The sequence below is a fragment of the Cuculus canorus genome, chromosome 20 (genome assembly GCF_017976375.1).
Source record: "Cuculus canorus isolate bCucCan1 chromosome 20, bCucCan1.pri, whole genome shotgun sequence".
Classification (NCBI taxonomy): domain Eukaryota; kingdom Metazoa; phylum Chordata; class Aves; order Cuculiformes; family Cuculidae; genus Cuculus; species Cuculus canorus.
In genome coordinates this window covers 6,957,329-6,985,327 of record NC_071420.1, presented here as the reverse complement: position 1 = coordinate 6,985,327, position 27,999 = coordinate 6,957,329, and the positions used below count along the sequence as shown (strand labels likewise).

General features: G+C 54.0%; 1 protein-coding gene across 3 annotated transcripts; it reads left to right on the top strand.

Annotated features, from left to right (window-relative positions):
- The first annotated feature begins 346 nt into the window (after positions 1-346).
- Positions 347-27,997, top strand: LOC104058615 (NADPH--cytochrome P450 reductase). 3 transcript variants are annotated; one of them, XM_054084676.1, is made up of 17 exons: positions 347-435; positions 2,628-2,763; positions 11,623-11,815; positions 18,233-18,281; positions 19,116-19,244; positions 19,868-20,017; positions 20,630-20,754; positions 21,615-21,704; positions 22,012-22,110; positions 22,754-22,870; positions 23,358-23,476; positions 24,614-24,795; positions 24,957-25,106; positions 25,679-25,946; positions 26,328-26,473; positions 26,670-26,755; positions 26,967-27,997. In XM_054084676.1, the coding sequence occupies exons 3-17, from the start codon at positions 11,637-11,639 to the stop codon at positions 27,109-27,111; spliced, it is 2,034 nt and encodes a 677-aa protein (XP_053940651.1). In that variant the 5' UTR covers positions 347-435; positions 2,628-2,763; positions 11,623-11,636; the 3' UTR covers positions 27,112-27,997. The 3 variants fall into 3 exon arrangements, with proteins under 3 accessions (XP_053940651.1, XP_053940652.1, XP_053940650.1); XM_054084677.1 differs by lacking the exon at positions 2,628-2,763 and having other exon boundaries at positions 353-435; XM_054084675.1 differs by lacking the exons at positions 347-435; positions 2,628-2,763 and adding an exon at positions 7,269-7,418.
- Positions 27,998-27,999: the final 2 nt, after the last annotated feature.

The window sequence follows — 27,999 nt, the reverse complement described above, 5'->3', positions numbered from 1 at the left end:
TACAATGAATCACAGAACGGTTTGAGTTGGAAGGAACATCAAAGCCCATCCAGTTCCACCCCCTGCTATGGGCAGGGACACCTCCCACTGGATCAGGGGCTTCGAGCCTGTGGATCCTCGGGTCTGGGTTCAGCCCGGAGCGCTCCGCTGCCAGGGCTGTGCCTGCCGGTTCCGGGGTGCCGGTCCCGCCCTTGACCTCTGGCCCCGCCCCTCCGCGCTGCCCCTTTAAGCCCCGCCGGGCCGGGGCCGCACCACTCATTCAGGCGGGGGGTTTCCGCAGCGGGCGCGCTCTCAGTCTATTGGCTGGAGGCGGGGGCGGAGCGTTTCTTCCCACCCCCCCCCCCCCCCCACCCCTCGTCTGCGCCCCAGTGGTGTGGCCCACGCTACGTGCCGGCTGCGCCGGGGCCGCGGGGCCGCAGCGGCGCGGGACGGGCGGTGCGTGCTGGGCGGGGGTCGGTGCGGGGAGTTTGGGGCGTCTGTGCCAGGCCCCTGTGGCTGAGGGGAGGGGTTCGGGCCGAGCCCCTGTGGCTGACGAGGGGGATCCGGGCCGAGCCCCTGTGGCTGAGGGAGGGGGGTCCGGGCCGAGCCCCTGTGGCTGAGGGGAGGGAGGGTCCGGGCCGAGCCCCTGTGGCTGAGGAGGGGTGTCCGGGCCGAGCGCCTGTGGCTGAGGGGAGGGGAAGGCGGGTAAGCCCGGGCGCCCCCAGGCTCTGGGGGAGGGCCAGGGGTCCGCTGTGTTTGAGGGGAGGCGGGATCCGAGGGTCGCCGTGCCTGGATGAGGGCCAAGCTCAGACACCCGCTGCTTCGTGCTGGGTGTGGGGGGAGCGGCTCCCTCTTGATACGGGGGGCTGTGAGGAGTTACCCTCTGTTTGGGGGGGGTCTGGTGTGAGGGGTTCCCCTGTTATCTGGAGGGAGATAGGGCTGGGCTCCCTGTTGTATGGGGGGACTGGGATGGCCGCAGCCTGCTGCTGTTGGGGCTCTGCTGTGACTGGGTCCCTCTTATTTGGGTGGGGGGAGTGTCCCTTCATGCCTGACCGCTCTGACCACTCTGAGCTGTGGGGCAGGGGGCTCGTAGGGGTCCCTGCTGTGGGACTGAGGAGGGGGGAATGAAGGGGGAGCCCTGCCTGCTCCCCAGGCTCCCTGACGAGCTCTCCGTCGGGCCCTGGGCTGTACCTGGGAGCGGGGTGCTGTGGGGTGCTGTCTGCCCACCCGGCCTCCGCAGCGGGTTGAAAGGGTGCGTGTGCTTGCCCTGTTACAGGAGGAAAGCCTTCAATGAACTTCTCTTTCTGGCACTTCCGCAGAAAGCTATTCCTGCCATCCAACCACTGCTGCTCACTTAGCTGGTTTGCTACTCTTCCACCTATTTCTCTTTTGCGGTGTTGGGACACTGTTTATCTCTGTCTTTTCCTGACGGAATTGATTCAGAGTGTGAAGCTATCCTGTTAGGAAATGTGCTTGTTGAATGAAATAGTGGGAAACCCCCTATTTGGGAATATTAAAAGCTGGAGGGGTTGAAGAATCCTGGATTGTGGTGCTGGGAATTAGTCACCAATGTGGAACTGGTTCTTAAGAAGTTTGGAGGAGTAAGCACAGCTGGCGAGCTTGGAGTGTGCTTTGGTCAAGTGGTGCCTGGACCATGGGTTAGTTTCTGGAGTGTGCAAAGGAACATCAGTGCTTGGTGGAATGCACTCAGGGAAGGGCGATCACTGAGGTTTTCTGCCTCCTCTGGATGCATTTGGAAAACTGACATGGGTTTGTGCTCTTACTGCACTTTTTAAACATCAGAAATGTATCGGATTGAGAAGCTGTAAAGGTACAAGGAAGTACTGAGTCCCTATTTATAAATTCTGGGAGTAAAACTGTTGTTGGGGACACCCCTCCTGCCGTGAGGCTTTGTGCATTGTGCGGACCGCAGAGGGGAGTGGTGGGGTCGAGTTGTGGTGGTGTGGTTAGCGCAGAGCTGTGTCTGCTGGGGTGCCCTGCCACACGCAGCCTTTCACTGGGCAAAAGGGAACGTGTGTTCCTACAGGGTTTGTGTAGCTCTTGGAGGAATTGTGATGGGCCGTTGTGCACATGCAAAGGAAACTTGTGGATTAATGTGCTGCGGGTGAGGAAGTCGATGTTTCGTTGGGGAAGGGCTGGTGAGCCAAGCTCCTCCTGAAGAGCCTGAGGTTGTGCCAGTGCAGCTCCTGGTTTTCCTTCAGATGCATCCTGCAATAGTTGATTGCTCCAAAACACAGAGTGTCTGGGTTCAGAGGGTTCTTGGTGTTGCAGAGGGACGGAATGGTGCCTGAGAACTGTGTTGGCAGAATGCTTTCTTATAAACTGGGGAGGAAGCAGGGAGGATACCGGTGCTATGGAAAATCCCTTGCACAACTGAGCACTTTCTTTTGATTGTCTAGTGCAAAAGCCTTGGAGAGCAAGGTGAAGAGTGGGCAGGAAGGAGAAGGCGGTGTCGCACAGTGGGCTCATTAGTCCTGCTCTAATTGTGATAGAATAAAACCTCCCACTTTGTCATCACTTTGCAGTTGCCTCCTGTTCAATCAGTAATCTCTGGGGTGGTGCCTTCTGGGAGCCAAGGTTGAGCAAGTCCATGCCCTCTACAGCTTTTGTTGTTTCTCCCTAAGCAGCTGGAGGAGTTTGACGAGGCCGTCCGACTGAAGCTCCTGATCTTGTCCTGAGAGAGGCTTTCCCTGTGGCTCACTGCTCATCGTGCTGCAGCTCAGAGGCCCCATCAGCGCTTGCTTGCAGAGCAATTAGTGCAAGGTAACCCTTGTCTTTGAGCACTGCAGGTTGTGGAGCATCAATGGATGCAGCTGGGTTCAGGGAGGTGGGCTGGCAGCGGGACTGGACAGGCTGGGAGCAATGGGTTCTTTGCCCAGCTCACCTGCAGCACAAGTGGCACCTGGAACCATGTCTGGACTGAAATCTCATTTGATCTTTTTTCTGTCCTTTGGCTGTTGTGATGCAGACAAGATAACGTGTTTGCTTATTCCAGAAGGACTAGGGAAAAGGTTTCCCTGCTCAGGTCTGCGCTCTTGCCATCCCCTCTCCATCTCTTCCCCCTGGTATAAAAGAAGGCCACTGGGCAGTCACCTCTGCTAACACTGGACTTTGTTCTGTTCCCTGACGTGGGCTCTCCTACCTCTACAACACAATTCGCAGAACTTGCATAAGTTGCTTTCCCAATGTGATTATTTGATCCGAGTGGAGAGATTGCTTTATATGCACTGTTGTTGCGTGAGTCACCTGGCCTGCAGTGGCAGGGGCGGCTCTGCCAAGGTTGGTTTTATAGAGTCTGAAATTTCATATAGCAGAACAAATAATTACAGGCTACTCATAATCTCTTGCTGCTTCTCCCAGAGTAAACATTTGAGTCTGTTGTACTACTGATCGTCCACGGAATCTAGGAAGAGCGTAAGAGGAGTTTTGTGTCTCCAGTGGCTTCTCTAGGGCTGCAAGGCCAAAGAGTGGTTGAATTTAACCTACTGGTTAAATTTGGTGGCAGATTATTGTAACATCCTTGCTTAGTTATCAGCTGCTTCTGGGCCTCTACTTTTCCTTTACAAGGAATAACGTAGGATTATTGACTAACTTTCCTTTCTGTTGTTGCTATATGGAATAGGAGATGGGAAGGTTCAGAGTTAGAGATGGGGTTGGATTTTCTCCCTGGAAAATCTGGCTCTGGCTGTGGGAGTGCAAGTGTGCCAGGAAGGTTTGGTCACCAGTGTGGGGAGCTGGTAGATCTGCGGCACTGGCAAGTGTGCGGGATCTTGCTGCATGATTGCTTGTGAAATGCATCTATTGACTGGCATTCACGGGTCATCAGTAGCACCTCTCGGTTCTAGCTAACTCCAGGCTTTGGAACAGCACGTTGATAAGATGCCTGCAAGGATTGTGCAAGCCCTGGTTGTGTAACAGGGCTGCGTGCATAACTGCTGGAGGTCGGAGGAGTGGCTCGCGTTAGAAACTGAGCGTAAAACCACATGTCAAGTGTCTTCTGTTTGTGTTGACTGCACGGGAGTGGGAGTGCAGAGTAGGAGAGCTAAGTTTGTGCATCTCGGGATCAGCTTTCAACCTGTGACCCCACTTATTCTCTGCTTGCCTTGTGTCCCTTTTTGGCACAGGGATATCTGCTGTGGGTCTGAGTTGATGTTCTGGGGTCTTGTGGTACACGCGGTTGTGTGTGGCTGCAGAGGGCTCGGCTGGGCAGTCTCTGTGTTTCCTCAGTAGTCAACAGGTGACACCCAGCTCGGATTGCCTTGCCTATAGCAAACAGGAGTTCACGGGGCGACAGCACACCCTTCTAATGGGGCAGCTGGAGTGGAAGCGGGGTCTGGGGCCAAGACAGCTCTTGCTGAGTTACTGCGTGCCCTAAGGACTGTGCGGTAACTCCTCCTTCCCATACAGCAGTGCAGGAGGCAGGGATGTAGTGTCTGAAAGGCTCTTGCATCCTAAGAGGAAAACTACTACCTTATCAATACAAAACATCCCTGTTCCATACAAACAGCACTTGTTTTCTTTAAATCTCCAAACATACTGTTCTAGTTGGGGGTCTTTACAATTCTTAAAGCTTTGCAGGGTGTATTTAACCATGTGCCTCTTCCAGCTGTTACTTGCCAAGGAAACCTCTGAACAAGAACAGCATTGGAAAGTTTTGGTGCCTAAACTCTTCCCAGTGGAAGAGGTCAAAAGCAGTGGCTACCAAACTGGTTGACGATGGTTTCTACTGAGCTTCCCCTCGTGGCAGCATTGGGTTCAACGCTTGCAGAAGAGGCTGCTGAAAAAATACCGCATTCCCCTCTTGATCTTAAAAAGCACCTTCAGCAGGACCTGAACCATGCAAAGTACGTGTGTGGAGGGATTGCTGCTGGGATTTTGCAGCACAGCCCTCTGAGCACTTGGTTTGGCTGAGTGGTGCCCACGGTGGTTGGCCAAACTCCTGCAGCCCTATCCCAGCTTCAGGGACAAGGCTGGAGAGTCAAACTGGTTAGCAGGGGCTTCACTTACCTGCTGCTCTTGGCTTTTGTTTATCCTGTAATCCTGAACGCTTGTTTTTCTGTGCTGGCTCACGTTAAATTGTGTAACGGAAGGCGTTCAGGTGCCTGAGCTGGCGAGATGTTTAGAGGTTGAAATCTGGGCTTTTATCTGGTAAAGGAGGTGTGCAAATCCGATAATTCTGGGTTGCTTTCTTTTAAGGTTTGGCAAGTCTGAATTCATTTCTGTGTTGGATAAAGCTTTAAGTCCTTCAGCTCAGTTCACTGGGCTTACTCAAAGCCCCACCTTGGTGTACCCATAGGGCAGAGTTACCTTCTGCCTCAGTGAAACCGTTCCTCTTGTTTTGTGTTCTCTTCTTTGCTTTTACAGCTGATGTGCTGTCCTTGAATGAGACCTATTGGCTAAAGGAAAAATCCAAGTGTGACAGCGAAAGCTCAAACATGCAGTATTTCAAGCTCCACACTGACTGGTGCGCTGCAATTCATGTCTGTTCCAAGCCTAAAATAGAAGTTCTGCCGATGTCTGCGCCCGGGTGTCAAGGTCTGGTTAGCAGAGACCTTGCACAGTGTGACTGATCTGTTTTCTTTCATCAAAAAACAGCTTTCGAGTGGAGTGTGTGTTTCTCACTCCTGCTTGCGGTGCTGCTACAGCCAAGTGTTCTGTTTCAGTTGGGTTTGCCTGAGTTGCTGGAAGTGCTGAGCAGCCCGGGGAAAGTCACTTCCCCAGTATTATGGGATTCGACTGCTTCCCACCCTTCTTTACAGAGCTGTTGGTGGTTACTGGGAAGCTGTGGGATATGCTGGAATTTTTTTAAATGCATGGGAAGAAAGTGGTGCAGTGAAAGCCAGACCTCGTTGTCGCTGGCGCAAGTCCGCCCTGGAGCACCTCTTGTCGCTGTTGCAGAGAGGAGTGCGCGCCCCTAGCTTGCTGTGTACAGTGGCCGCCCTGCTCCACAGCAAGCACCAGCATGGGTGCTCGAGCTGAGCTGATGGGGCAAGAAACTCATAAGGTTTCTCACCGTGTCCTCCTTCCCCAGCGCAGCCCCACTGGAGTTTCCCCATCGGATGAGCCCACTGAGAGCAGGGAGTCTGTGCAGACCAGACCGAGCACAGCCACTCGTGTGACCAGAGCAAAGGGCTTTTATTGAGAGAAACATGATCTAAGCTGAGCCAAGGGCTGTTGAGGGCAATGTTAAATAAGCGGGGTCTGAGCAACAGCTTCAATGGTCTGCTTTTCTTTTGGAAAGGATCACTTTTCTTGCCAGGTCTGCTTTTACTAAAAAGGAAGGGGAAAAGAGCTCATTTGAGACTCGCTGAGGCCGGTAACTGGCACAGGCTGATGTAAACAGAATTTCTTCTTCGGTTGCATTCACACCAGCAGAGGAATAAGAGAAGGTCTGGACCCCCAAGGGTCTCCTGGCCTACTGCCACACACTGGCATGCAGGAAAGATGTCACTGCATCTCTCTGCTGACAATCCTCCTCTTCCTCCTGGGCTTGGGTCTGTGGGGCTCCTCTCCTGATGCACAGAGGTAATGTCTGACTGGTATCTCTAGTGGGTGGGAGAAGAAGACCCATTGCTGGTGCAAGGCTGCATTCCTGTTTGTAAGTAAGCCTCTTCTTTTTCCGCTGCCACGATGTGCAGAGGATTGGGGGCTTGCTGTGGCTTCCTTTCGGTGCTGCTGTCTGCGCAGTCTTGTTGGGCTTTGCAGATCCCATGGGAATAGGGACCTGTGAGGGCTTCTGACTCGTTTTCCTCTTTTCCTCCCAGGTGTTTTAGTTGAGTTTTAAGTTAATTTCTATTTACAGTCTCCCCTCAGTCCTGACACTGTCTTTTGGGGCTGTGCCATGATGGCAGTGGAAATAACCGATCCCTGGTTTATAACTGTGGGATGCTTATTTTTAAGGTTACTTCTGAGGCTGCATGTGTCCCTGTTCTGTGCTGTGCCACGGTCCTGTGCAGGAACGGGCAGCGTGAGAGAAAGGAGGATTCTTGGGGCAGGCCAGGTGCATGGTGGGGAGTCAGTCTGGTCACACACACCCACCTGTGCTTAGGGAGTTCAGGGTGCTCCTTTGCCACCAGAACAGTGGCTCTGGAGGATCTCGCAGTAATGCTGACATCCCCAGCTGCGCATAGCTTCCAGCACTGGCGATCCTGACAGCTGTGCTTCTGCTTTCTTCACCAGTGAAACGCGTGTGCTGAGTCAGGGACACGAGGGTCGCAGTCATGTGGCTGTGAGAGCAAGTGAAGTGCTCTGCCGAGTCAGTGCTGCCAGCACTGCCCCTTTGTCTGCTTCCCTGCTGGCGTCAGAACTGGAGAAAGCCAGCCTGACACAACCAGTGGCCCTGAGCGTGTGCTTCTGTCAGAGGTGGTGGTGATTGTGCATGGGTTCCTGTTCACAAGCAACCAGAAAGCCATCCTTTGGTAAGTGTCCCTGCTGGATGTGAACAGCTTGGTGTGGAGGAGTTGGGCACTCCAGGGCTTGTGCTGGCAGCGTGATGGGTATCACCGCTGCCAGATGTGTGGCAAGCTTGTTCCTGCTGGTCTGGTTTGGCTTCAGCCTGGTGGTGGTGCTGGCAGTTAGCTGGGACAGCCCAGACCTGGCTGCGGCTGGGGAGGTTCATCTGCCTGCGCCCAGCTGGGTTCCCCTTGGAACCTGGCTATGCTGTGAGGGTCGGGTGGATGGTGACAGATGGCATCGCGTGCGTTTATGTCATTCAGTTGCTCCTGTGACTCAGTTGTCACAGATTTTTGCACGCACATATTGCAAAAGAGCTTTCCCCTGCAGCTCCTGTGTTTATCTGTAGGTGTCCAAAGGGCGCTGCTACTGCCTGATTCCTGTTGGGAAAATTGACTGTGTTGATAAGTGCCGGGGTACGGGAGATGGGGTTGCACCCCTGTGCTGCCCCATGCCAGGGCAGGCAGGGTCCGTAGGGCACAGCAGGACTCACACTTATCGCTGCATGGGTGTACAGGCATCGTGGGGAACCCTCTGCTGTGTGGAGCTGAACCTGTGAGGTTCTTGATGCCACAGGCTGCCATCGACTGGAGCCTGGGCTGGCTTATCAGAGCAGGGAGCAGTGAGCAGCCCAGGGCTGTGCATGTCCAGCACTCTTCCTTCTTCTTTCCCCCTCACGTGAGCAGGGCTGACACTGCGGGTCACTGCGTGCTTGTGGTGGCAAGGGGCTTGGTCACTTGTTTGTGGAGCAAGAGTCACAGGCTGCAGTTCTGCTCTGAGAACGGGAAGCCAAGTTGTCCTGAGATACTTGAAACTTGTCACAAGCATTATATAAACAGAAAAGGCTCAAGGAGCCAGCTTCCCACCAACTCAGCTTCAGAGGTGAGGCTTTTTGGTCAGTACGCGATATTACAGTGTGGCTCCCGCATGCCTTTGGCAGCACTAGGAGATGGTGGAGCAGATGACCCCATCAGCCCTGTGTGAGAGAAGGGGAAGAAGAGATCTCTTTGTGTTGCTGACCATTTGGCTTCTAGGACACCCCCTCATTCAGTCTTGTCTGTTGTAATACTATTTTTATTTATATTTGACTACTTTTAATGCTGTGACATTCCCACTTTTAGTCTACACGGGAATCGTGGTGGATTTGAGGATTCCTGGCACTGACAGTGTCTGATCCTTTACTTCAGAGATGTGAGCACAGGGATTAATTTTTCAGTATGAGCAGGGAGTGCATCTGTCTGGCAGCACAGGGACATGTGGAAGGGGTCCCCAGTGATTTGATTGATTGTGAACTGCTGCACTGCAAGCCAGTTTTCAGGTTTAGAAGCTGAACGCAGGGGCTGGAGAGCTGTGCTGAGATACAGCACTGCTTGATTGCAGCCTTTCAAAATGTTGTGATTTCTCTGTGCGGTGCAGGTGCCTCGCATCTCGCCTGGCACTGATTGCATTCCACCAGGTACCATCTATGTAAACAAGGATCCACAAACTGGAGCTATAACTTAAAAAGAAAAACTGGGAAAAGGAACCTTCTTGTTCTGGGTGAGGTGTGTTGAATAGACCTCCTGAGTTATACAGCCCTTTAAAAAGAGAGGCATGAGGTCTGATTCCACATCTTTTGCCTTTCGCTTGCTACATCTGAGGAAGGTTTTTGTTGAGGGTGGGGACGGTGAGGCGGGAACAGAAAGACAGACCTATAGCTGGTCTATAGGGCGTAGTGTGCAGCACCAGATGGAGCCCATCATGAAATACAGCACAGTTCTTGTGTCTCTGGTTCCATCATGAGAGAATGACACTTTCCTTCTGGAGTTAGAGAGCAAGGTAACCTTAATGCTGTGAAGGCCCGTGAATGATGAGGGGAGATCAAACCCAGACCCTGGTCCGTGTGCCAGATCCAAAAACCTCCAGAAATGATGCCCTTCCCTCTGGCTGATGGTATGGAGAGTGAGCAGGTGGTCCGGCTGCAGCTGGAGGGTTCCCCTTTGAAGCGCTGGAGAGCTCAGAATGGTGAAGGCCAGGAGATAGCACATTTTCCTCCCCCATGTCCAAGCTGCATTCCTGAAGCATCCTTACTGAGGATGCCTCTTCTCAAGACATCACTGCGTGGGAGAGCAGACCACTTCTGGAGTCTTGAAAAAGCAAAACCTTGCAGCTGCTGACGTCCCCGCTGCTCTGGAAGGCCAGAAGTGCTGCTACTTTGAGCACGGCAAGTACGTGTGGCTGGAGACATAGCCCTTGCCTGGCTGATCAGCCCAGGAGCTCATTCCTGTGCGAGGGCAGCTGACAAACATCCCCAGCTGTGCTGTCTGGTGCTGGGAAGGGAATTGCTATGGGGACAGGTTTACAACCTGTATGTGTTCCACGCTGCTCACTGAAGACGTCTTGAGCTTGAAAGTCTCCTCCACTTGTGGTTTGTTACAAGGGATGCTCTGTACAGGGAGCCTTTCCTAGGGCTGGGCTACGAGTCCTGGATTTGGTGATTAGTAGGAAAGGGGGTGCAGCTTCTCCCCAGAACCAGCTCGGTGGGGTCTCCGTCAACCTTGGGCTTTTTATGGCTTCCTCTGAGCGAAGGTTTGTCATGGCTTTGTGTGCCATGGGAAGGGGCTTGTGAGGGCAATAAACTGGCTGCATTTTTCCCCTTGTGCATTTCCTTGGTGTCGGTTGCTGGACCCGCTCCTCACTGATTCACTGGAACCCAAAACGGAGGAGGAGAGGGACCCTGCTGGGAGCTGTGCGCTGTTGGCAGCTAAATTCCAGTTGTGGGGGCTGTAACTGCACAGTTTAGTCTACAGTCGTACAGAAATAACACCTAGCCCTTGCTTGGCTCAGAGATGCAGCGATGGAAAGCCTGTCTACAAGAGAGATCAGGGTGACCTGCCCAATCGAGAGGAATGGGCAATTTGCTTGTCTGCAGTTCCACCGCCTGCCTAGTGCCGTCTTTGGGAATCTGATGGGGAGCTTTGCAGTCGTGTTTTTGTGCCCTTTGTAGTACGGTCACTTGCCAAGTTCTCTGCTGAATTAAACTTCTTGTGGGGCTGCAAGCTAGTAGGGCTATAAAAATGCTTGGGAGCTCATTCGCAGCTGTGGCAGGTTAACTCTCCCCTCGCAGCTCAGCCACGGGACATGTCCCTTCTCTCTTGTGGCACCTCATGGCCCTGAGTCACTTCTCTGGGTACAAGGTCAAATGTCCATGGTCTCCTGGACTGGCAGGATGCCCAAGTACAAGAAGATAGTCACTTTGCCCTTACAAATCAAGATTTGAGTTAATTATCTGTTTGCTTGGACAGAGTGTGTCCTTGTGTGTTGGGAAGATAATCTTGCGATCGGGACTAGGGTCGGGGAAGTTCAGAGCTTTGGCAGAGCAATAGGAGGGAGGGAGGAAGTGGCAGGTGATTCTCAGGGCGAGGACAAGGGTCAAAGGGCTGGTCGGGGACGTGAGGGCCAGGTGCTTGTCCTCATACTACTGTGAACTCTGGGTATGGCCAGGGGTGAGGCAGAGGTCACTTAAATTCTGCCTTGTCAAGCCAGAAGGAGCGATTTAAGGAGATGAAAGTTAAACTGGGGAAGAGAGTGGATGGGACTGGGAAGCCAGAGGCCCAGAAGAGGCGGGCGGTAAATCAGGGGTGTTCATCATTTGTGTTGTAACGACCCAATGTGGAGATGCTCACAGGAATACCACGCCACAGTCATGCTCTGTGTCTGTGAGCACAGCAGTCAGTGTGGGGCATTGCATTGGCTTGTGGAAAGGAGGGAGGAAGCCCCATCTCTGTGGGGCAACTGAGAGAGCGGGATCTTCCCACCTGGGCTCTGTGGTGGGCAAAGGCTTCAGTAAAGGCTGTCCATGAGCCTCTGCTGAGTTGTGCTGGGATGTGAGGAAGAGCTAGGTTGGGCTCCCTGGCCGGAATGCGGGGCTATTCTGAAGTTGCTGGTGGGGGTTGGATCAGCATGGGTGTAATGGGAAGGGAAAAGCTTGGTGAGACAGTGATATACCTTGGGATGCAAAAGGAGCTCACAGTATTGTGGGGCAAAGCCTCTCTCTAAAGAACTGTTGGGCTGCCTTGTGTTCCTAGGACAAAAAATAAGTGGAAAACTGTGTTCTGAAGAGCCCTTAATGTTTTCCTGGTCTCCCATGGCACTGTTTGAGTGCTGGTGTGTTTTTTATCTTGCCTACAGTGCCTCTCACCATCATGGGGGATGCCGGCATGGAACCGAATATCTCCCCTCCCGACAGCGCTGCGCAGCAGGACTCTCTCTTCAGCATGACGGATGTGATTCTCATCTCGCTCATCACTGGGCTTTTTACCTACTGGTTCTTCTTCCGGAAGAAAAAGGAGGAAGTCCCAGACCTCCCCAAAATGCCTCCAGTGTAAGTAACCACTCTTAGGTGGCGTGGGCTCAGTGGGGCTTTTTGGGTCCTTGGAGGCTGCGTGAAAACCTCTAGGAGGTCCCCAGACAAGGGGATTTAGTCCCAAAGTGTGTTTCTCTCCTCTTGTGGTTCTTCTCAGCTCCATGCTCACCTCACAATGCAGAAATCCTGGCGAAGGACCCAGGTTGCAGCTCTGCCTCACCTGACCACAACACCCAGTCAGAAATTTCCTTTCCCAAGCAAGGCAAAAAAGCCCCTGGCTGTGCTTCTAAACTCTTAAGGGTTGCTTTGGCTGTTCTTCATGTTTTCTGATAAAAGTATTGTTTAGATAAATCTGGAGGGGGTTGCTCTTCAGCAGGTTTCCTATCAGAAATCTTATCTCCCCTTAGTATGAAGAGAATAAATAGTCCTGGGGAGCTGGGAGATGAGCAGTTCTTGGGCCTGAGCTGCTTGGCAGCTCTTGTGGAACTTGCTTGGCTTTGATGCCAGGTTATCACCACCGCAGGAGGCTGGATTCGGAGTGGGGGAGGGTCCTTGTTCCACTCTGCCTTCTGCAAGGGGCTTAGGGCCAGGAGCAGGCTGCCTTGGTACAGATCTGGATGCGTTTAGTTCCTTGTCCCAGTCACATTCCAAACTTAGCATCAGTTTTCTGCTGGCTTTTTAGCTCGTTCCTTCTGTTTCCTTCTGAAGCATTGGTAAGAGCAGATGGGTAGAGCCTGGGATGCCAGTCTGCTGTGAAATCCCCGGGGAATGGGAAGAGCAGTGCACAGCTCAGAGCAAACCCTCAGGCAGACTGTGTGCACTGGGGTTGCCAGAGGATGGAAGGAGTTTTCTGGCCGAGAGGGGTTTAAAAGAAAGAAGTGTCCCTGGCTGTGCAGAGCTGTGGCAGAGCCGCAGCATGCGAGGCTGGTAGCAACCTGGTCTGTGCCTGCTTGGCCTTATCTTGGGAATGTGCTTTGTTGAATCGGTCAGTGCTTTCCCTCTCATGCCTGCAGGAGAGGGCTGTGTGTATCGGTGTGTCTGGTTGCCTCTGGAGACTGTAAGGAGGATGGCTGCGTTGCGCCGAGAGCTGAGCTGGCTGGAGAAACGGCCCTATCCATCTGAAATTAGATCCTGACATGGCGCATATCAGTTGGGAGAGCTCCCGTGCTCACTGTCCTTGTGACATTTTCCACCACCACCCATCACGTGCAGCTCTCCCAGAGGCTCTTATGACCTTGCAGAGCAGCCACGCCACAGAGGGGCTTGCAGACCCCCCTTGGGTATGTGTTACCCCTTGCCTGCTGCAGGACCTCGGTATGTGGGCTTCCACCCAAGACTGGCTGGGGTTTTGGTGCTGGGCTGACTCATGGGTGTTTTGCCCGTATTTCCAGTGTGGAGTCTCTGCTGCCTTCTCCCTCTGCATGGGAGCTGGCTGGCAGGGCCACTGTGCAATGGCTCCATCCCAGAGCTGCGAGGAGCAGCCGCTCCTGCCACCGATAGCCAGCAGGAGAGGCGAAGGTGCTGCAGACCTCATCTGACACAACTGTGCTTTGGAAATGTGACCTCCAGGCAGGTGAAGAGCGAGCGGAGGCTTGAAAGGAGCTTTTCCCTGTGCATTAAGCCTAACCCTGATATTGCCTGCTGCAGCCCTGCTCGGTCATTGTCATAAGCTGAGCTGAGGGCAGCCTGCACCCATAAGTCAGGCTGTGACTGGTGGCGCATCCATCCTCTGGGATGGAGGCAGCAGCTTCTGCAGCTTTTGCAGCATCATTTTATGGGACTCTTGGAACCGTGAGGGAAATCAGTGGGGAAAACTTATGCAACCTCAGCTTTCCTTCCCTTCTGCCATCTTTGAATTTGGGGTGGAGTTTCCTTTACAATAAACAGGCAAATCGTCAAGTTACAGGGTCATGCTGTCAGCTGCTGCCCGTGGCTGGCTGGGCGGCAGCTCCATGGGCACACAGAGGCCAGCTTGTCTGCAGACAAGGAAGCTGTCCTGGACCCACGGAGGCAGAGAGCCTTCGGTGGAGCTGTCTCTGGCTGAAGTAGAGAGCCTTGACCTTAAGAGGGGTTGCTTTTCTGCAGCACGTTCCCTGCAGCTCTGCCTTGAGTCACCAGACTGTACTGAACTGCTTTAGTATTGGGTGATGTTTCTGTTATGTCACTCTATCCCCTAACTTCAGCTTCAGCCTCAGGTGACTGGAGGGAGTGGTGATTTGGACACTCCATGGTGGCTGCTTTGTTTACAGCGTGGGAGAGTGCAGACAGAGGGCAGCCACTGAACACACTGTGCAACACCATAGTGCCCTCCTGGTAGTTTCTGGGAGCTGACGATGAGCAGCACCTCGATTGAGCCATGTCAGTCCATCAGGATCTTCAGAGGCATTGCTGCTGCTGCAGCTGCCCTGGATTGTGGTAGAACAGATGCATGTTCAGAGTAGCCCGTTCAGGGTGGCATCTGGGCCAGATTCATTCCGTGTGGCTCTGCCAGCTGGCATGGCCAGGGAAGGGTTGTGATCTTGCCCTAGCGAAGCATCCAGGGCTCAGCCACAACTCAGGTGCTGGCTGATCCTGTACCCTCCCAGCCCAGCAGGGCTGTGCTCCTGCCCAAAGCTCCTGGAGAAGGGGCAGAGCTCAGCACAGGCAGAGGCTGGCTGTGTAACACACGTGTGGGACAGGCTGGGATGACGCCGACTGAGGACTGCTTGCATTTTGACCATTTTCAGAGTTAATTGAAACCATCGGAGCAGCCTTCCTTGCAGCCTGCTTCGCAGATGTTGTTAGGGAGAGTGGCTCTTGATCACCACGCAGCCACGGCCACTCTGCTTCCTTGCAGTGGCATTGCTGGGGAATGCACGAATCTAGTTTTATTCTTTGGTTGCACCTCCCCTGTTTCTCAATCGCAGGTTTCTTTCCCTTTCTGGTGTCCCTGCTCAGGAATCGTGCAGGCTGTCACCCCGCAGAGGGCAGGTGAGACATCAATTGGTACACTGGGTGTCACCCCCTCCCTTTTCCCCCCGGATTTAGCATTGTTTGGGGCAGAAATTGGCTTATCTCTGTTCTGCAGCTATAGATAAATCCTTTCCCTAGTGCTTCTAGGGCTTCCTGTGGCAGGAATCGCTCATGCTCCTCAGCCTGATCAGCTCTCTTTGCTCCTTGTGTGAAACGGAGAGAGGGAAACCATCTCTAATTTAATTTAATAGGATCCTGAAGAGAACAAACTCCTTTGAGCTGCCTCCGTAATGGCACTGCCATAGTTACCCGCAGCACAGCTCATGCACTGTCTGGAATCGTTTCATTCAGCTACAGTGTTGACTATTTTTTTTTTTTTTATAAAAAACGAGAATATCTATAAAAGCAGCTGCGATATAAACAGTTTCCACGGTAACAAGGCTGGGGGAGGGTTTTGTGTCCCATCCCCTTGCTCCACACGGATGGGAGAGGGACGTGGTCTGCGGAGGATCCTGGGAGGTTTCATTCTCCACTCCTAATTCCTTTCTGCCACTGCTGCCAGATGTTGCAATTTCTCAGGACTGTGCGGATCCACTCGGTAACTTCCAGAGCCCTGGCACGAGGATCCACGTGGACAGCATCACTCCTGCTATGACATGTGCTGGGACCTTTTGTGCTGGCTCTCTCCTCCTTAACAAAAGGCTGATGCTTGGCTTTAGTGCCCAGGAGGAGCAGAATGGGAAGGCCTGTGTTCGCGTTGCTCCAGAGCTAAGTTAGATCCGTCCCCTGCACCTCCCCTTGCAGACAGGCACGGCTGCCCTGTGACTCTTTGTCTGCTTCTGCCCTGCCCGACCATGGGCTGCATCTACTCAGCCCCGCGCGAAGAGGCGGCCGTGGCAAGGTGAGTTGCTCTGCCGAAGGGGCAGGTGGGATCGCTCAGACTTGGAGGGTCGCTTCTGCCGCCCCAAAGCCGGATGGAGTGGGATGCCTCTCCCTGCTGGGGCAGGAGGAGGAGAAAAGGGAGAGGCTCTGCTCAGAGGCTGATGGCTCCTGAGGAGACCCTGATGTTCGTGCTTGGTTTTTCTGTGGCATCCAGGCTGCATTCACGTTTCTGGAGGTGCATGTGCTGTTAGGAGAATGGCCACAGGTGGGGGAGCTTTCTGAAGGAGGGGGGTTCGGTTGAGACGGAGACCTCGATGTCCTTGCTGAGCTGTCTATAACTTCCTCCCTTCGCCTTTTTCTGTCCTGAAAGCAAAGTAACGGAGCGCCCTGGGAGTCTCTTGCGCTGTGGGCTCCCACCAAGGGCAGGCAAACTGTACAAGCTAGAGATTTGCTTTGACAATGGAGTTAATCCCCTTTCGACCACCCGTCACTTCTTCTTACTTCCCTTAGTCTTTATCCTGAGCTGTGTAAGCCGTAAGAGTGGTCGTTGCTGGAAATACACTTTCTCTTCTGAGTTTTCCTGGCTGAGCGGTGGAAATGAGTTGTCATTTTGGTCTTCAGTGTCAGTACATTTTTGCAGCTCAGATTTTCAAGCCACCCTGATGAAGCAATTTCAGGGAGTTGTGCAGCCTTTTCTCAAAAGCCAGACTCATTATTTCTGCTGTGTCTGAGCCACAGACTATGCTCCACCACAGCGCTTCAGAGCAGAGTTGCCTCCTTTGAAAACGGACGAGCTCCATGTGCTGCACCCTTTTCTTTTCCAAAGGGAGCTGGCTGAAAGGATCTAACCCCTTTTTTTCCCTCCTTTGAAAGCGTTTTGTTTAGCAGTTGACCCAACAGCTATTTTAATTGGATCTCATTTGCGGACGGCAGCAAACCAAAGAGGTTCACCAGGGAGCCAAAAACAAGCGAGAGCTGAGCTTTGTGAGCAGGCTGGGTGCAGTTCTGCCGAGCCCCGGTCCTGGCAGTGGCACGGGCAGGGTTTGGGGCTGCGCTGAGAGACGCTTGGGATACCTCTGTTCCCACCAGGGGACTCGTGAGGATACAAGGAGGCTGTTAACTGCTGAGAGAGCAAAGTGTGGGGTGTGAAGCAGCTCTGTTCTGGGAGCACAGCTGCCTTGGGGGGCTCTTTTGGGTAGGGCTCACTCGTCTTCAGTGTGGGCTGTGCAGGGCTGTGTTGGTGCTGGGAGCTGCTGGCAGCTGCTGGCCTGGTTACGAAGCTGCTTGATACCTTTAGGTAGAAAGGGTTGTTTGCAGGCTTTACTGAATGCCCCCCACCCTGCCGCTCTGTGTGTGTGCGCTCTGCAAATGTCTCTGCACATCCGCAGAGATCCCTCCCTCTGGGCTGCAGAGTTTAGGAAACTGTTAGTGAGCTCTGCACATTCTCACATGGGCTGCAGCCAAAACCATTTGTTTTTTGCCTGGAGGCTTCTCTCTTCCCACAGGAGACCCAGCCTTGCATTCCTCCATTGTGAAAGAGAAACAGGAACGGGTCCCACGTTCCTCCGACTCGCTGCTGGAGCTCCAGCAGGGTGGGCAGTTAGTGAGCTGCTGGCACTTGTCCGCCTACCTTGAAAAGACCCCAGCACTGAATCTGGCTGTAGCCAGAGCCACCTCTGCTCACGGGCCTCCAGGACTGGGCAGCTTTCACCCTCTGACACTGCAAGCCCATGGCAGTGCTTAGGATAGCAGAGCTCTTCTGACTCCCTGCCATAGTGGAGTGAATCCCTGCCTCAGTATCTCCCGTGCTGCTGTGGTTTGTACTTCCAACCTAGAGAGAGCCGCTTCCATGCAATAATGCAAACATGGTCTGTTCTGTTCATCCGTGCTGGGGACAGAAAGCCTGGTGTGGAATGGAGCTATGTGAGACCACAGTGGGCAGTGGTTGCCTTGCTGGTGGGATCTGAGCAGCAGTGTCTTGGCTCCGCGGGGCTCTCTGTCTCAGGGACTGAGGTCTAGCACACTGTTTGAGATTGGAACAGCTGAGTTTTAGCCCTGTCTGACTTCAGGCTTGGGGAAACTCCCCTAAGGGTTATGGCTCAGGTCCCATGACCTGCCTGTCTACTGTGGTGGGAAGAAGTAGAGATATCTCCATTGCCTTCTCTCCCACCATGGCTTGGCCCCTGAGATTTATTTGGAGGCCTACTCTTGCATCATAGCTCTATGAGATCCTTGTAGCCTGCTCAGCTGTGAAACCCCTCAGAGCAGGTGACAGAGTTGAGGGTTTTACAACACCTAGGGCTGGTGCCTGGGCTTTTTCTGTGGGAGGGTTTACGGATGGAGGTAAGGCAGGGCGTCAGCTAATTCCCCTGTGCTCTGTCTGTCCATGATACATGGCTGCCTGCAGGGGAGAAGCCCTGCAGCTGAGTGGTGGGCATCCCTGGGACATGGAATTGACAGTGGCCGATGGGGACTCTTACTGCTTTGGGCAGCCCCTAAGATCTGCTGTGGTTTGAGAGCCACATTTTCCCTATTTGCTTATTCCTGAACTTAAAGAATGAATGTGCCCATCTGAAAGGAGGCTCTCCTTCTGTCTTTCAGAGCAGCTCCGGTGAGAGACAGCAGCTTCATTGAGAAGATGAAGAAGACAGTAAGTTTGCGCTGGCCACGCGGGGTGTTGGGAAGGTGGGGGAGGGGAGCGCGTGGCCTTCCCGTTTCCTCTGGATGCTGCCTCGCTGCCAGCAGCGGGGACTGGTTTGGATACAGACTCATTGGCTGCAGAGAGTGTCCAGAGGAAGGCAGTGTGGCAGGAACAGCATGCTCAATCTACTCCCAGGAGTTGTTCTTGGAGAAAAAAATAAAATTCGGGGCAGAAAAAAAGTGTAATAGGGATTACGATCAGAAGGGAAATGGCAGAGGCTTTAAAATCATTGGCTGGCAGTTGTTCGTCTGTGTGGTTGATTCCCAGACTGGCTCACTCTGGAATGGGAATTGTTGTACCTATAACTGGCAGCTTTTTGACTCTGCTGAACTGGACGCGAGAGGGAGAAGCAAGGGCTGGATATGTTTTCCGTTTTACTTCAGAGTGTCTGGCTTGCGGCAGAGCAGGAGCTCTGGTGCTTGCGCACTTTCCCAAAGCATCAGCCAGTCTGCTTTCTCATCCAGGGAATTCCCTGTTTCCAGGAGTCACACTGCAGCTTTCAGGTTCAGGATACATCTTGAGCGTTTGTTCCTTGCCTCGGGTTTTGGTCTGACCTGAGTTGCCCCTCTGAGATGGACAGGAGTCCTGTGCCTACTAACAGCTTAGCCTTAGCTCTGCTTAGCTCTGCTGCAGACCCTGTGTGGAGTCCCAAACAAGTTAGAACTTGAATGCGTTTAGGTTGCAGCCCAGCACTCCTGATCCCAGGCATTTCCTCTGTCTGTAACAAGCTGTGCATTCCAAACAAGTAATCGCCATTTAACAGGGATTTCTCTTTCTCCCCAGGGGCGAAACATCGTGGTTTTCTATGGTTCTCAGACGGGCACAGCAGAGGAGTTCGCCAATCGCCTCTCCAAAGATGCTCATCGCTATGGCCTCCGGGGCATGGCAGCTGATCCAGAGGAGTATGACTTGGTAATTTAGCTTGGAACAGCCTCGGATAGGCAACGTCCTTGTAGTATCCCCTGAAAACCAGGAAGGACCTCGCCAAGGGACAATGATCCTTTTTAGTAGTGTCAGTTAGAGGAGAAAAGAAAAGTGGATTGGCCTGAGGTGCAGAGATGTGCTTGGTCCTTGCCAGTCTCTGGATTTAGGGTGAACACTGCAGCATGACTGAAAGAGGAAGGTAGGCCGGAGTGTTTGGGAGTGAAGAGTCATCTGTTGGCAGCATGAAACTTGCTCCATATTCCCTGTGTAGCCAGCGTGAAACCCGTACTGCTGCAGTCTGGCACAGAGGCACTGACACTGTGTTGCTCTCCAGAGTGAACAACGATCCTGATCCCTTAAAGCTTTGCATGGAAAATCCCATTGTATTCTTATGGGGAAGAAGCATTGATTTGCAGGCTAGTGAGGGTAGTTGGCTTTACTTCCCCTGATGTTTTGGGTGGGTTTGGCCTTTTCCAAGCCCTTCTGTAATCAGCCATTTGACATTATATGGTGCTGCTCTGCGCACAAGAGGCATCTAACCTGTAGGAACAGGCTTATCTGATAACCATGTTGTGGGATCCTTGAGGGTTTGCTCTTTCCTTTGGTTGTAGTCGGACCTGAGCCGCCTCTCTGAGATCGACAAGTCCTTAGCGGTGTTCTGCATGGCCACTTATGGCGAGGGTGATCCCACGGACAATGCCCAAGACTTCTATGACTGGCTGCAGGAGGCAGACGCTGACCTCTCGGGTCTCCGCTTCGCAGTAAGTGGCTCAGTTCCTGTTTATGGTGCCGTTGGGCAGGAAAGTCAGAGGCCTTCACGGTGCCTGCACGTGGCTTGGGGAAAGGCACACCAGATCTTCTCCTGCAAATTGAATCACTTGGAGGACTGCATAGCTATTTTTGTGTGCTGAGTAATCGGCTGAGATGCAGACGCCTCACCTAAGCCCTGGCCAGATTCCTTAGGCAGAATAATTGTAAATAAGGAGAAAATCCACTGCTTGGAGGTGTTGAGCCGCTCTCTATAAAGCAGTGAGCGAACACTTGCTGCGTGGTTTGTGAGAGGCAAGGGTGAGCAATTGTTTTCCAGGCAGTCCAAGCTCTTGCTAGTCCCTCAAGGAGACAGCACAGGCAGCTCTGGACATCCCTGAAGCCGGGCTTCAGAGAGGTGGTGGTTTCTGCTGACCAAATGCTCTCCAGTGGTGGGTTCTTACTCGGAATGTCCACAAATAGCTAATGGGGAGCTGGGAGAGGCATGGCTGTCTGCCATGCTTTTTCTTCCACATCCTTTGCCAAGTGCTACTGGCCAGAGATGCTGGTCAGACGGGAAGAATCCATCCCCTGCTTCTCCATGCTTAATCAGTGTTCCCTTCCAGGTCTTTGGGCTGGGGAACAAGACTTACGAGCACTTCAATGCCATGGGAAAGTATGTGGACAAGAGACTGGAAGAGCTTGGTGCCCAACGTATCTTTGAACTTGGGCTCGGAGATGACGATGGCAAGTGAGTAGCTTGGCTTGAAGGTTGATCTGAGCTGGCTAAAGCGTCATTGAAGGGGCCTTAGCAGGGAGTTTGGCTCTGCTACAGAGACAGAAGTGAACTCCATAGAACTGGTGGTGGGAGCTGTCTGTCTGTGCTCTCCCACAAGCAGATCCCTGTAACTTAGAGCATCCTAGGGGATCCTATGCCTGATGGAACTCCACACCAGCTTTAAATGACTGTGGTTTTGTACTTGGGGAGGCTTTGCAGCCTCTGCCCTGCTGCAGCTCCATTGCTAACCCAGCCTGGATGGGCTTGCTCATCCCTGGGGAGAAGACAAACTGACTCCTTGTGAACTATTTGTTTTATGGTGGAAGGCAGCAATTTTTCAACTTGGACAATGTTTTTTTTTCTGTGCTCACCTGAGCACCCTGCTAGTGGTGGCTTAGCCTGGGTGTCACATCAGCCTGTGGCTTTGCCTGTAGGGGCTGCAAGATCTGATGAAAGGGGTGTGCCACGTCAGGGAGGCTCTGAGCCCAGGAAAATAAGCATTGCTATGGTGGAACCTGCCTTTAAGAAGGTGACCTTATGCCAGGAACAGGCAAGGGGGAGCCGAGTTGGTTAAAGAGGAAGACTGAATAACAGACCCAGTGAAGGAAGAGGTGGCTGCAGAAGCAGTCCCCTCCTGTCACTCAGTGGTCTGAAGATGCTCTTCTGGTGATCTGTGGGCTTGGGGAGGTACCAACACTGCCTGTGTCCAAGGGCAAATACCTTTTCCTACAGTGAAGGGAGGATGTCCATAAGGGTCTCAAATGGCTCCTCTGGGAATGTGTCTTTGCTCCCTGTCGGGCAGGGTTATTGAATCTCTCTCTTGCCTTGACTAGCCTGGAAGAAGACTTCATCACCTGGAGAGAGCAGTTCTGGCCAGCAGTGTGTGAGCACTTTGGGGTGGAGGCTACAGGAGAAGAGTCCAGGTGGGCATGGGAGCAGGTTCTTCCAGGTGCTGGAGGGACTGGCCAGCTCTGAGTGGTGGCTGGGGTTTGTTTCCTGTGTGGATGGCTTTGCTGGCTTGTGATCCTCCCAGTGAAACTGATGGTTCCTCTTGGTTTGGGCTTTTCGCGTGGTCTGCCTGATCCCTCATGTCTCTAGAGGGGCGAGGGAGTGGAAGTTACATTTGGTTTTGAACTGCAGCAAATCCAGCAAAGCAGGTGGTGGTTCCAGCTGTTCCTCATGATTTCCTGTTTGATTTTTTTCTCTTTTTCTCTCCTCTCTCCTCACCAGCATCCGCCAGTACGAGCTGGTGGTGCACACAGATGTGAACATGAACAAAGTCTACACCGGGGAAATGGGACGGCTCAAGAGCTATGAGAACCAGAAGCCGTAAGTGCCGAACCTCCCTGGGCAAGGGTGTATATAGGTCAGGCTTTGACTGATGGGTCCTTGATGTTTCTAACAACACCCACTACATGGGCAGTGTCGTTGCTGCAGTGCAGCCATGTGGCAGGTCTCTGCCCAAGAGAAATGGGCTCAGATCTCCACTGGGACTCAGATTCCCCAATTAACAAATCATTAGTGGTGGGACTGTGGCTGTGTTCACACGTGCAGTTTGCCTGGTACATTTGCAGCATCTATCCTGAGGGCACCCAGAGCCTTTCCTTGCCTGGAGTAGCTCGCAGCATTGTTGTGGGGAAATCAGCTGTGTAAATTAATTCCAACCTGAAATATCCCTTTGAGACGGGTCACTCCCTCCAATCTGCTTTTGCATCACTTGTTCTTAATGGAACAGAAGCTGTTGACTACTGGGCTGTGCTCAGAAGGAAAATGATACATTTTGTGTGCCAATGTGGGCAGTAGCAGGATGGTGATTTGGTTTGTGTGTGGTGTGCTTTGAAATGTGAACTGGAACAGCCCTATGCTGCAATCACGGGAGCATGCTCTGGAGGTAGAGGAAATGTGCCTGCCTACAGGCAGCATTGTGAGCCTGCCTGAGGGTAACCCAGAGGGTCCGTGTCTTTCCTTCCAGACCATTTGATGCCAAGAACCCCTTCCTGGCCCGGGTTACAGAGAACCGCAAGCTGAATGAGGGCGGAGAGCGACACCTTATGCACCTGGAGCTAGATATCTCCAATTCCAAAATCAGGTAGTTTCCTATGGGAGGCCGGTCCTGTCTTTGGGCAGGAGCAGGCTGCATCAGGAACAAAGAACACAGATATGGCACTGGCCTCATCCAGCACTCCAGAAGGGGGCCTTGTTTCATCATTATTTAACCCTGCCCCCTTGTGTTCTGTACCACGTATCAGGTACCCCACGTCAGCGCTGTCGCCCAGCTCCTGTGCTGTGCTTGGCTATGCCAGCTGGGTGCTCTGGGTCCCTCCGTACCTGTCCTGGCTGGAGGTCCCTTGTAAACGACCTGGTTCTTAAAACCATCATTCGACAAGGGCTCTTTCTGCTCAGACTGCTGGCTCTGCAGGGCTCCTGGTTGTGCAGGCGCTTTGTAGCAGCTCAGATTTCAGCGTTGTCCACTTCCCCTGGCATCAGCCAGCTTGTCTTCTAGCTGAGCAGCTCAGTCTTGGGGTGGACCAAGAGTCAGTGCTGGTTTTCCATCCGCTCTCCTGCTCTCCTGCCAGGTACGAGTCTGGGGACCATGTGGCCGTGTACCCAGCCAACGACTCCTCTCTGGTCAATCAGATCGGCGAGATCCTGGGCACAGACCTGGACATGATCATGTCTCTAAACAATCTGGACGGTGAGTATGGATCACCCTGAAAGTCAGCAGTTCTTCAGCTATGGCCTCTGTCCTTCCACCAGAGCAGGAGCCAGGTCACCTTCAGGTGCCACAGGGCACCTCCAGGCAAGCAGTCTGCCTGTGGCCTCTGTGAATACCGTGCCATTTTAGCAGCATGGCACAGAGCCCGCTTGCCGAGAGCCAGCTGAAGTGGGTCAGTTGAGAAACACGCTTGGTGTGCCCATTCAACAACAAATTATGTAACCGCATGCTCCTAATTATGGAGCATCAGCCCGCCAGAACATCCCTGTGCTGCAGCAGCCCCGAGCTCCACAGGGGCTGTTGCCTCTGAGATGCTGTTGTTCAGTCCTTGGAGGAGGCGCAGGCCTGAGGGCTGAGCTGCCAGGAGGGAGCACTTGTGCTGATACGAAGAGCTGTTCCTGGGCAGCGTTCCCAGCAGAGCCAGCCTCTGGCAGGAGGGAGATGGCGGCTGCTGTCTTGGTCCTCAAGCAGTGCAGCCTGACCTGAGGTGCCAGAGGTGTTGGCCCAGAAGTCCAAGAGCTGCCTCCTAGTTTCAGGTGGCTTTGCTGCAGTGTTGGAGCTGGCAGACCCCCGTGCGGTGTCCTAGGCTCTCTGGCCTCACACTACCGTTCCTGTCCCTCAGTGCTCCTGAATAGCTCTGGCCTAAGCTGCCGGTGCTTACCTTCCCAAGGGGGCTGTGAGCGCAACTGTCCCTGCCTGGTGGAGGCTGAGGACACATGGGAGGCCAGATCTGAGGGAGATGTGGGTATGTGAGGCCAAATGAGCTGTGGAGAGCAGCCCTCCTGTGTGGCTTGGGAGTTTGCCGGGTGTCTCTGTGCATGGATATCTCAGGGCAGAGAGCGTCACTGGGAAGCACAGGGGAGGTTTGCTCATAAGCTGTGAAACACAGAATAGGCTTCTGGGAGTCATAGCAGCCTGGAGAGGGAGCTGCCCTGGGCAGGAGCGGCTTCAGTGTGGAATGGGGGCTCTGGCCAACGGGCTGCTCTCCTCCCTGAATCCCGGCTCTGTCTCCGGCTCTTATATGCTGCATGTAGCTGCTGGCACAAAATCTCTGATGTAACAATACGTGGTTGCTGATTGTTATTTTTTTTTTCCTGTTCCTCTTTTGTCCTCCAGAGGAATCTAATAAGAAACATCCCTTCCCCTGCCCCACGTCCTACCGCACAGCCCTGACCTACTACCTGGATATCACCAACCCACCCCGCACTAATGTCCTCTACGAGCTAGCCCAGTACGCCACAGACGCCGGCGAGCAGGAGCGCCTCCGCAAAATGGCATCGTCTGCTGCTGAGGGGAAGGTGGGAGCTGTGACCTTCCCAGCAAAGCTTCTGAGTTGAACTGGGTGCTGGGGGATCCCCATAAGGGATCTAGGACTGTTGGGCACTGTGTGCAGAGAGCTGAGAGAGGGTTTGCCAGCTGTGTGAGGAAGTCCTCACATTTGTGCCCTCCTTGCCCACAGGCTCTCTACCTCAGCTGGGTGGTGGAGGCCCGGAGGAACATCCTGGCCATCCTGCAGGACATGCCCTCGCTGCGCCCGCCCATTGACCATTTGTGTGAGCTCCTGCCGCGCCTGCAGGCCCGCTACTACTCCATTGCCTCCTCCTCCAAGGTGAGCGTGCTTCCAGCAGGGACTGTGGCTACCGAGAAGCTGCTTCAGCTGCAGCTCAGCTGTGCCACAGTCCCCTTCAGCTGGGATGGCCACAGGGACTTGCCCTGGTGACACTTTCTGTTCAGGAGACAGCTTTAAGTTATCACCGTGCTTGAGACGAGGGGGTTATTCCAGCTTCTACACGGTCTGCAGAGGGTTCCACACTGCAGCGAGCTGTGCCGTGATGCCACTACCCTCTCTGCAGCCCTACTTCTCTTCACTCATACGCCTTGCTTTTGGGGTTTGGAAGCAAGGTGGTGTGTTAGGGGTTGGTCAAGATTTGCTCTTTGCTTTGTGCCTGAAGCTCTGGTATTGCTGGCAATATCAATGGCAGCGCAGCAGGACACGACAAGTTGAGCAAAAGACAGAAGTCCCCTATGGGGCATGTTTGGGAGGGAGGGTCTGCCAGGGAAGGAACAGCTGTCCCAGCATTAACATTAGCATAAACTTCTCCCCGTCCCTAAGCAGGAGGGACTGAGCTGTGGGGTTGCCGGGCTCCCGCTCTGCGGGACGCTGATATCCCTTCCCTGCAGGTTCACCCCAACGCCATCCATATCTGTGCCGTGACAGTGGAGTATGAGACCAAGACAGGGCGCCTGAACAAAGGGGTGGCCACCAACTGGCTCAAGAACAAGGTGCCTAACGAGAATGGGAGCAACTCCCTGGTGCCCATGTACGTCAGGAAGTCACAGTTCCGCCTGCCCTTCAAACCCAGCACACCCGTTATCATGATCGGCCCAGGCACTGGCATAGCCCCCTTCGTCGGCTTCATCCAGGAGCGTGCCTGGCTGAAGCAGCAAGGTGAGGGCACGGTAGCTGCTGCTGCAGGCAATGCTTGGTGAGGCCTGTCACTGCTCACATCGCTGCTCAAAGCGGAGGCGGCAGATCAGGGTGAACAGCAGCCAAGCGTTTTTGTCCAGCGCGAGGATGCTCTGTCCTCCTCTCTTGGTGGCAGAGGATGTTTGAGGGGACAGATAGACCTGAGCCTTCTCTGACCTCTGCCACTGCAGCTGAGTCAGTCAGACTCATTCCTGGGGATCAGACTCTCGTTCTTCCCCTTTTAAACAGAGGTGGTGACACCACTGTGTCCCCTGGGTTGGCAGGACAGGGGTGGGTGGGGAGGGCAGGGTTTGGAGGGCTGAGGCAGTGGGGGCCTGGCTGATGGGTGCCGTGTGACTGCAGGCAAAGAGGTGGGTGAGACGGTGCTTTACTACGGCTGTCGCCATGAGCGTGAGGACTACCTGTACCGCGAGGAGCTGGCCCGCTTCCGGCAGGAGGGAGTCCTCACCCAGCTCAACGTTGCCTTCTCAAGGGACCAGGCCGAGAAGGTACCGCCCTAGTCCCCAGCTGCTTGCTTGTGCTGCCCACCGTTGCTCCCAGCTGTGCCAGTGGGGGAAGAAAAGGCCCCGAGGGCTGAGGACTGGCAGTCCTAGGAGCACCCAGCTCCTCCACCAGCTTGGTTCCCCTACTTGGCTATGTGAGGGCTCTGCCCCTCTCGCCTCACCCCCACCTTGTTTCTACCAGGTGTATGTTCAGCACTTGCTGAAGAAGAATAAGGAAAATGTCTGGAAGCTGCTTAACGAGGGGAACGCTCATATCTATGTGTGCGGGTAAGTCCATGGGCAGAGAAGGGACTTTGGGAATACGTTCCTATTCTTGGGAAAATGAGCATGACTCGGGTTACCCACTTGTGTGTTACAAGTCCTGGGAGGGTTACGCTGCCCGTATTGTGGGGAGGGTGAGCAAACCATCGGTGTGCGAGTGTGCAGGACCACCAGGCTCTGATGCGTTACCACCTCACTCCCCTCCCCTTGTTTCCAGCGATGCTCGCAACATGGCCCGGGATGTGCAGAACACTTTCTACGACATAGTGGCTGAGTTTGGGAACATGAGCCAGACCCAGGCCGTGGACTATGTAAAGAAACTGATGACGAAGGGCCGGTACTCTCTGGACGTCTGGAGCTAAGAGCGGGGCTGGTGGGGCCGGGGAGAGAACGGGTCCCCAGGCATGCGCCCCGGGAGGTGAAAGTGCCTGCTCGCCCACCGCTGCTGTGGGTGACAGCATCATCCCCAGCCCACGGCTACCCCAGTGTCACTCCCAACCCCTCCTGGGCACAGCAGCTGTCTGTAACCTGTGGAGCGGAAGGGATTGAGAGGGGCAGGGGGGTATTAGCCTAGGCTGTTGTCCAGGAGCTGCGGTGCCTCCGGCATCCCAGGGAGCACCTCATGGCACCAGCGTTTTCCGTGAGGTGAGGGACGCAGCTGATGTGGGGCACAAGGGACGGAGGGGCCAGGGGAACTCTGGTGTCCTTCCCTGAACACGCGGCGTTGCCTTATCCCTCGGGGGCTGGAGCTTACCCTGGCCTGCGGCATGGGCAGCCTGGGGACGGCAGAGGAGCACAGTGATCTGTCCTTGCTTCCTACCCCCGTTTGGCCATCATAGGTGGGGGGCTGCCCCACGCCACCAGCACCCCATGGGCACCCCTGTTCCTTGTCCCTTGCTCCTGCGTGCAGTGGGGAAGGAATGGCTCCTCTCCTTGGGAAGAGACCCGGTCTTGTGGGGCTGAGTCCGCAGGGGCCCTGCTCGCTCCTGGGGCCCTGCAGCCCAGCCCCTCCCTTGTGCTGTCATTTTTTAAATACTGTTTTTATTTTAACATCTTTGTGATTTAATCATGGAAAAAAGCTTTCAGGCTGTCCAATGGCTGTAAATTATTTAAATACATTTGCCCTTGGAATAAAAACACTGTTTCTGTCGTGTGCTTCCTGCCCTCCCTCTGCGTGGGAAGAGGCACGAGGAGCAACTGCCACTGACTGTAGAAGCTGGAGCAGCCCCTGCACCGGGAGCTGAGCCCTG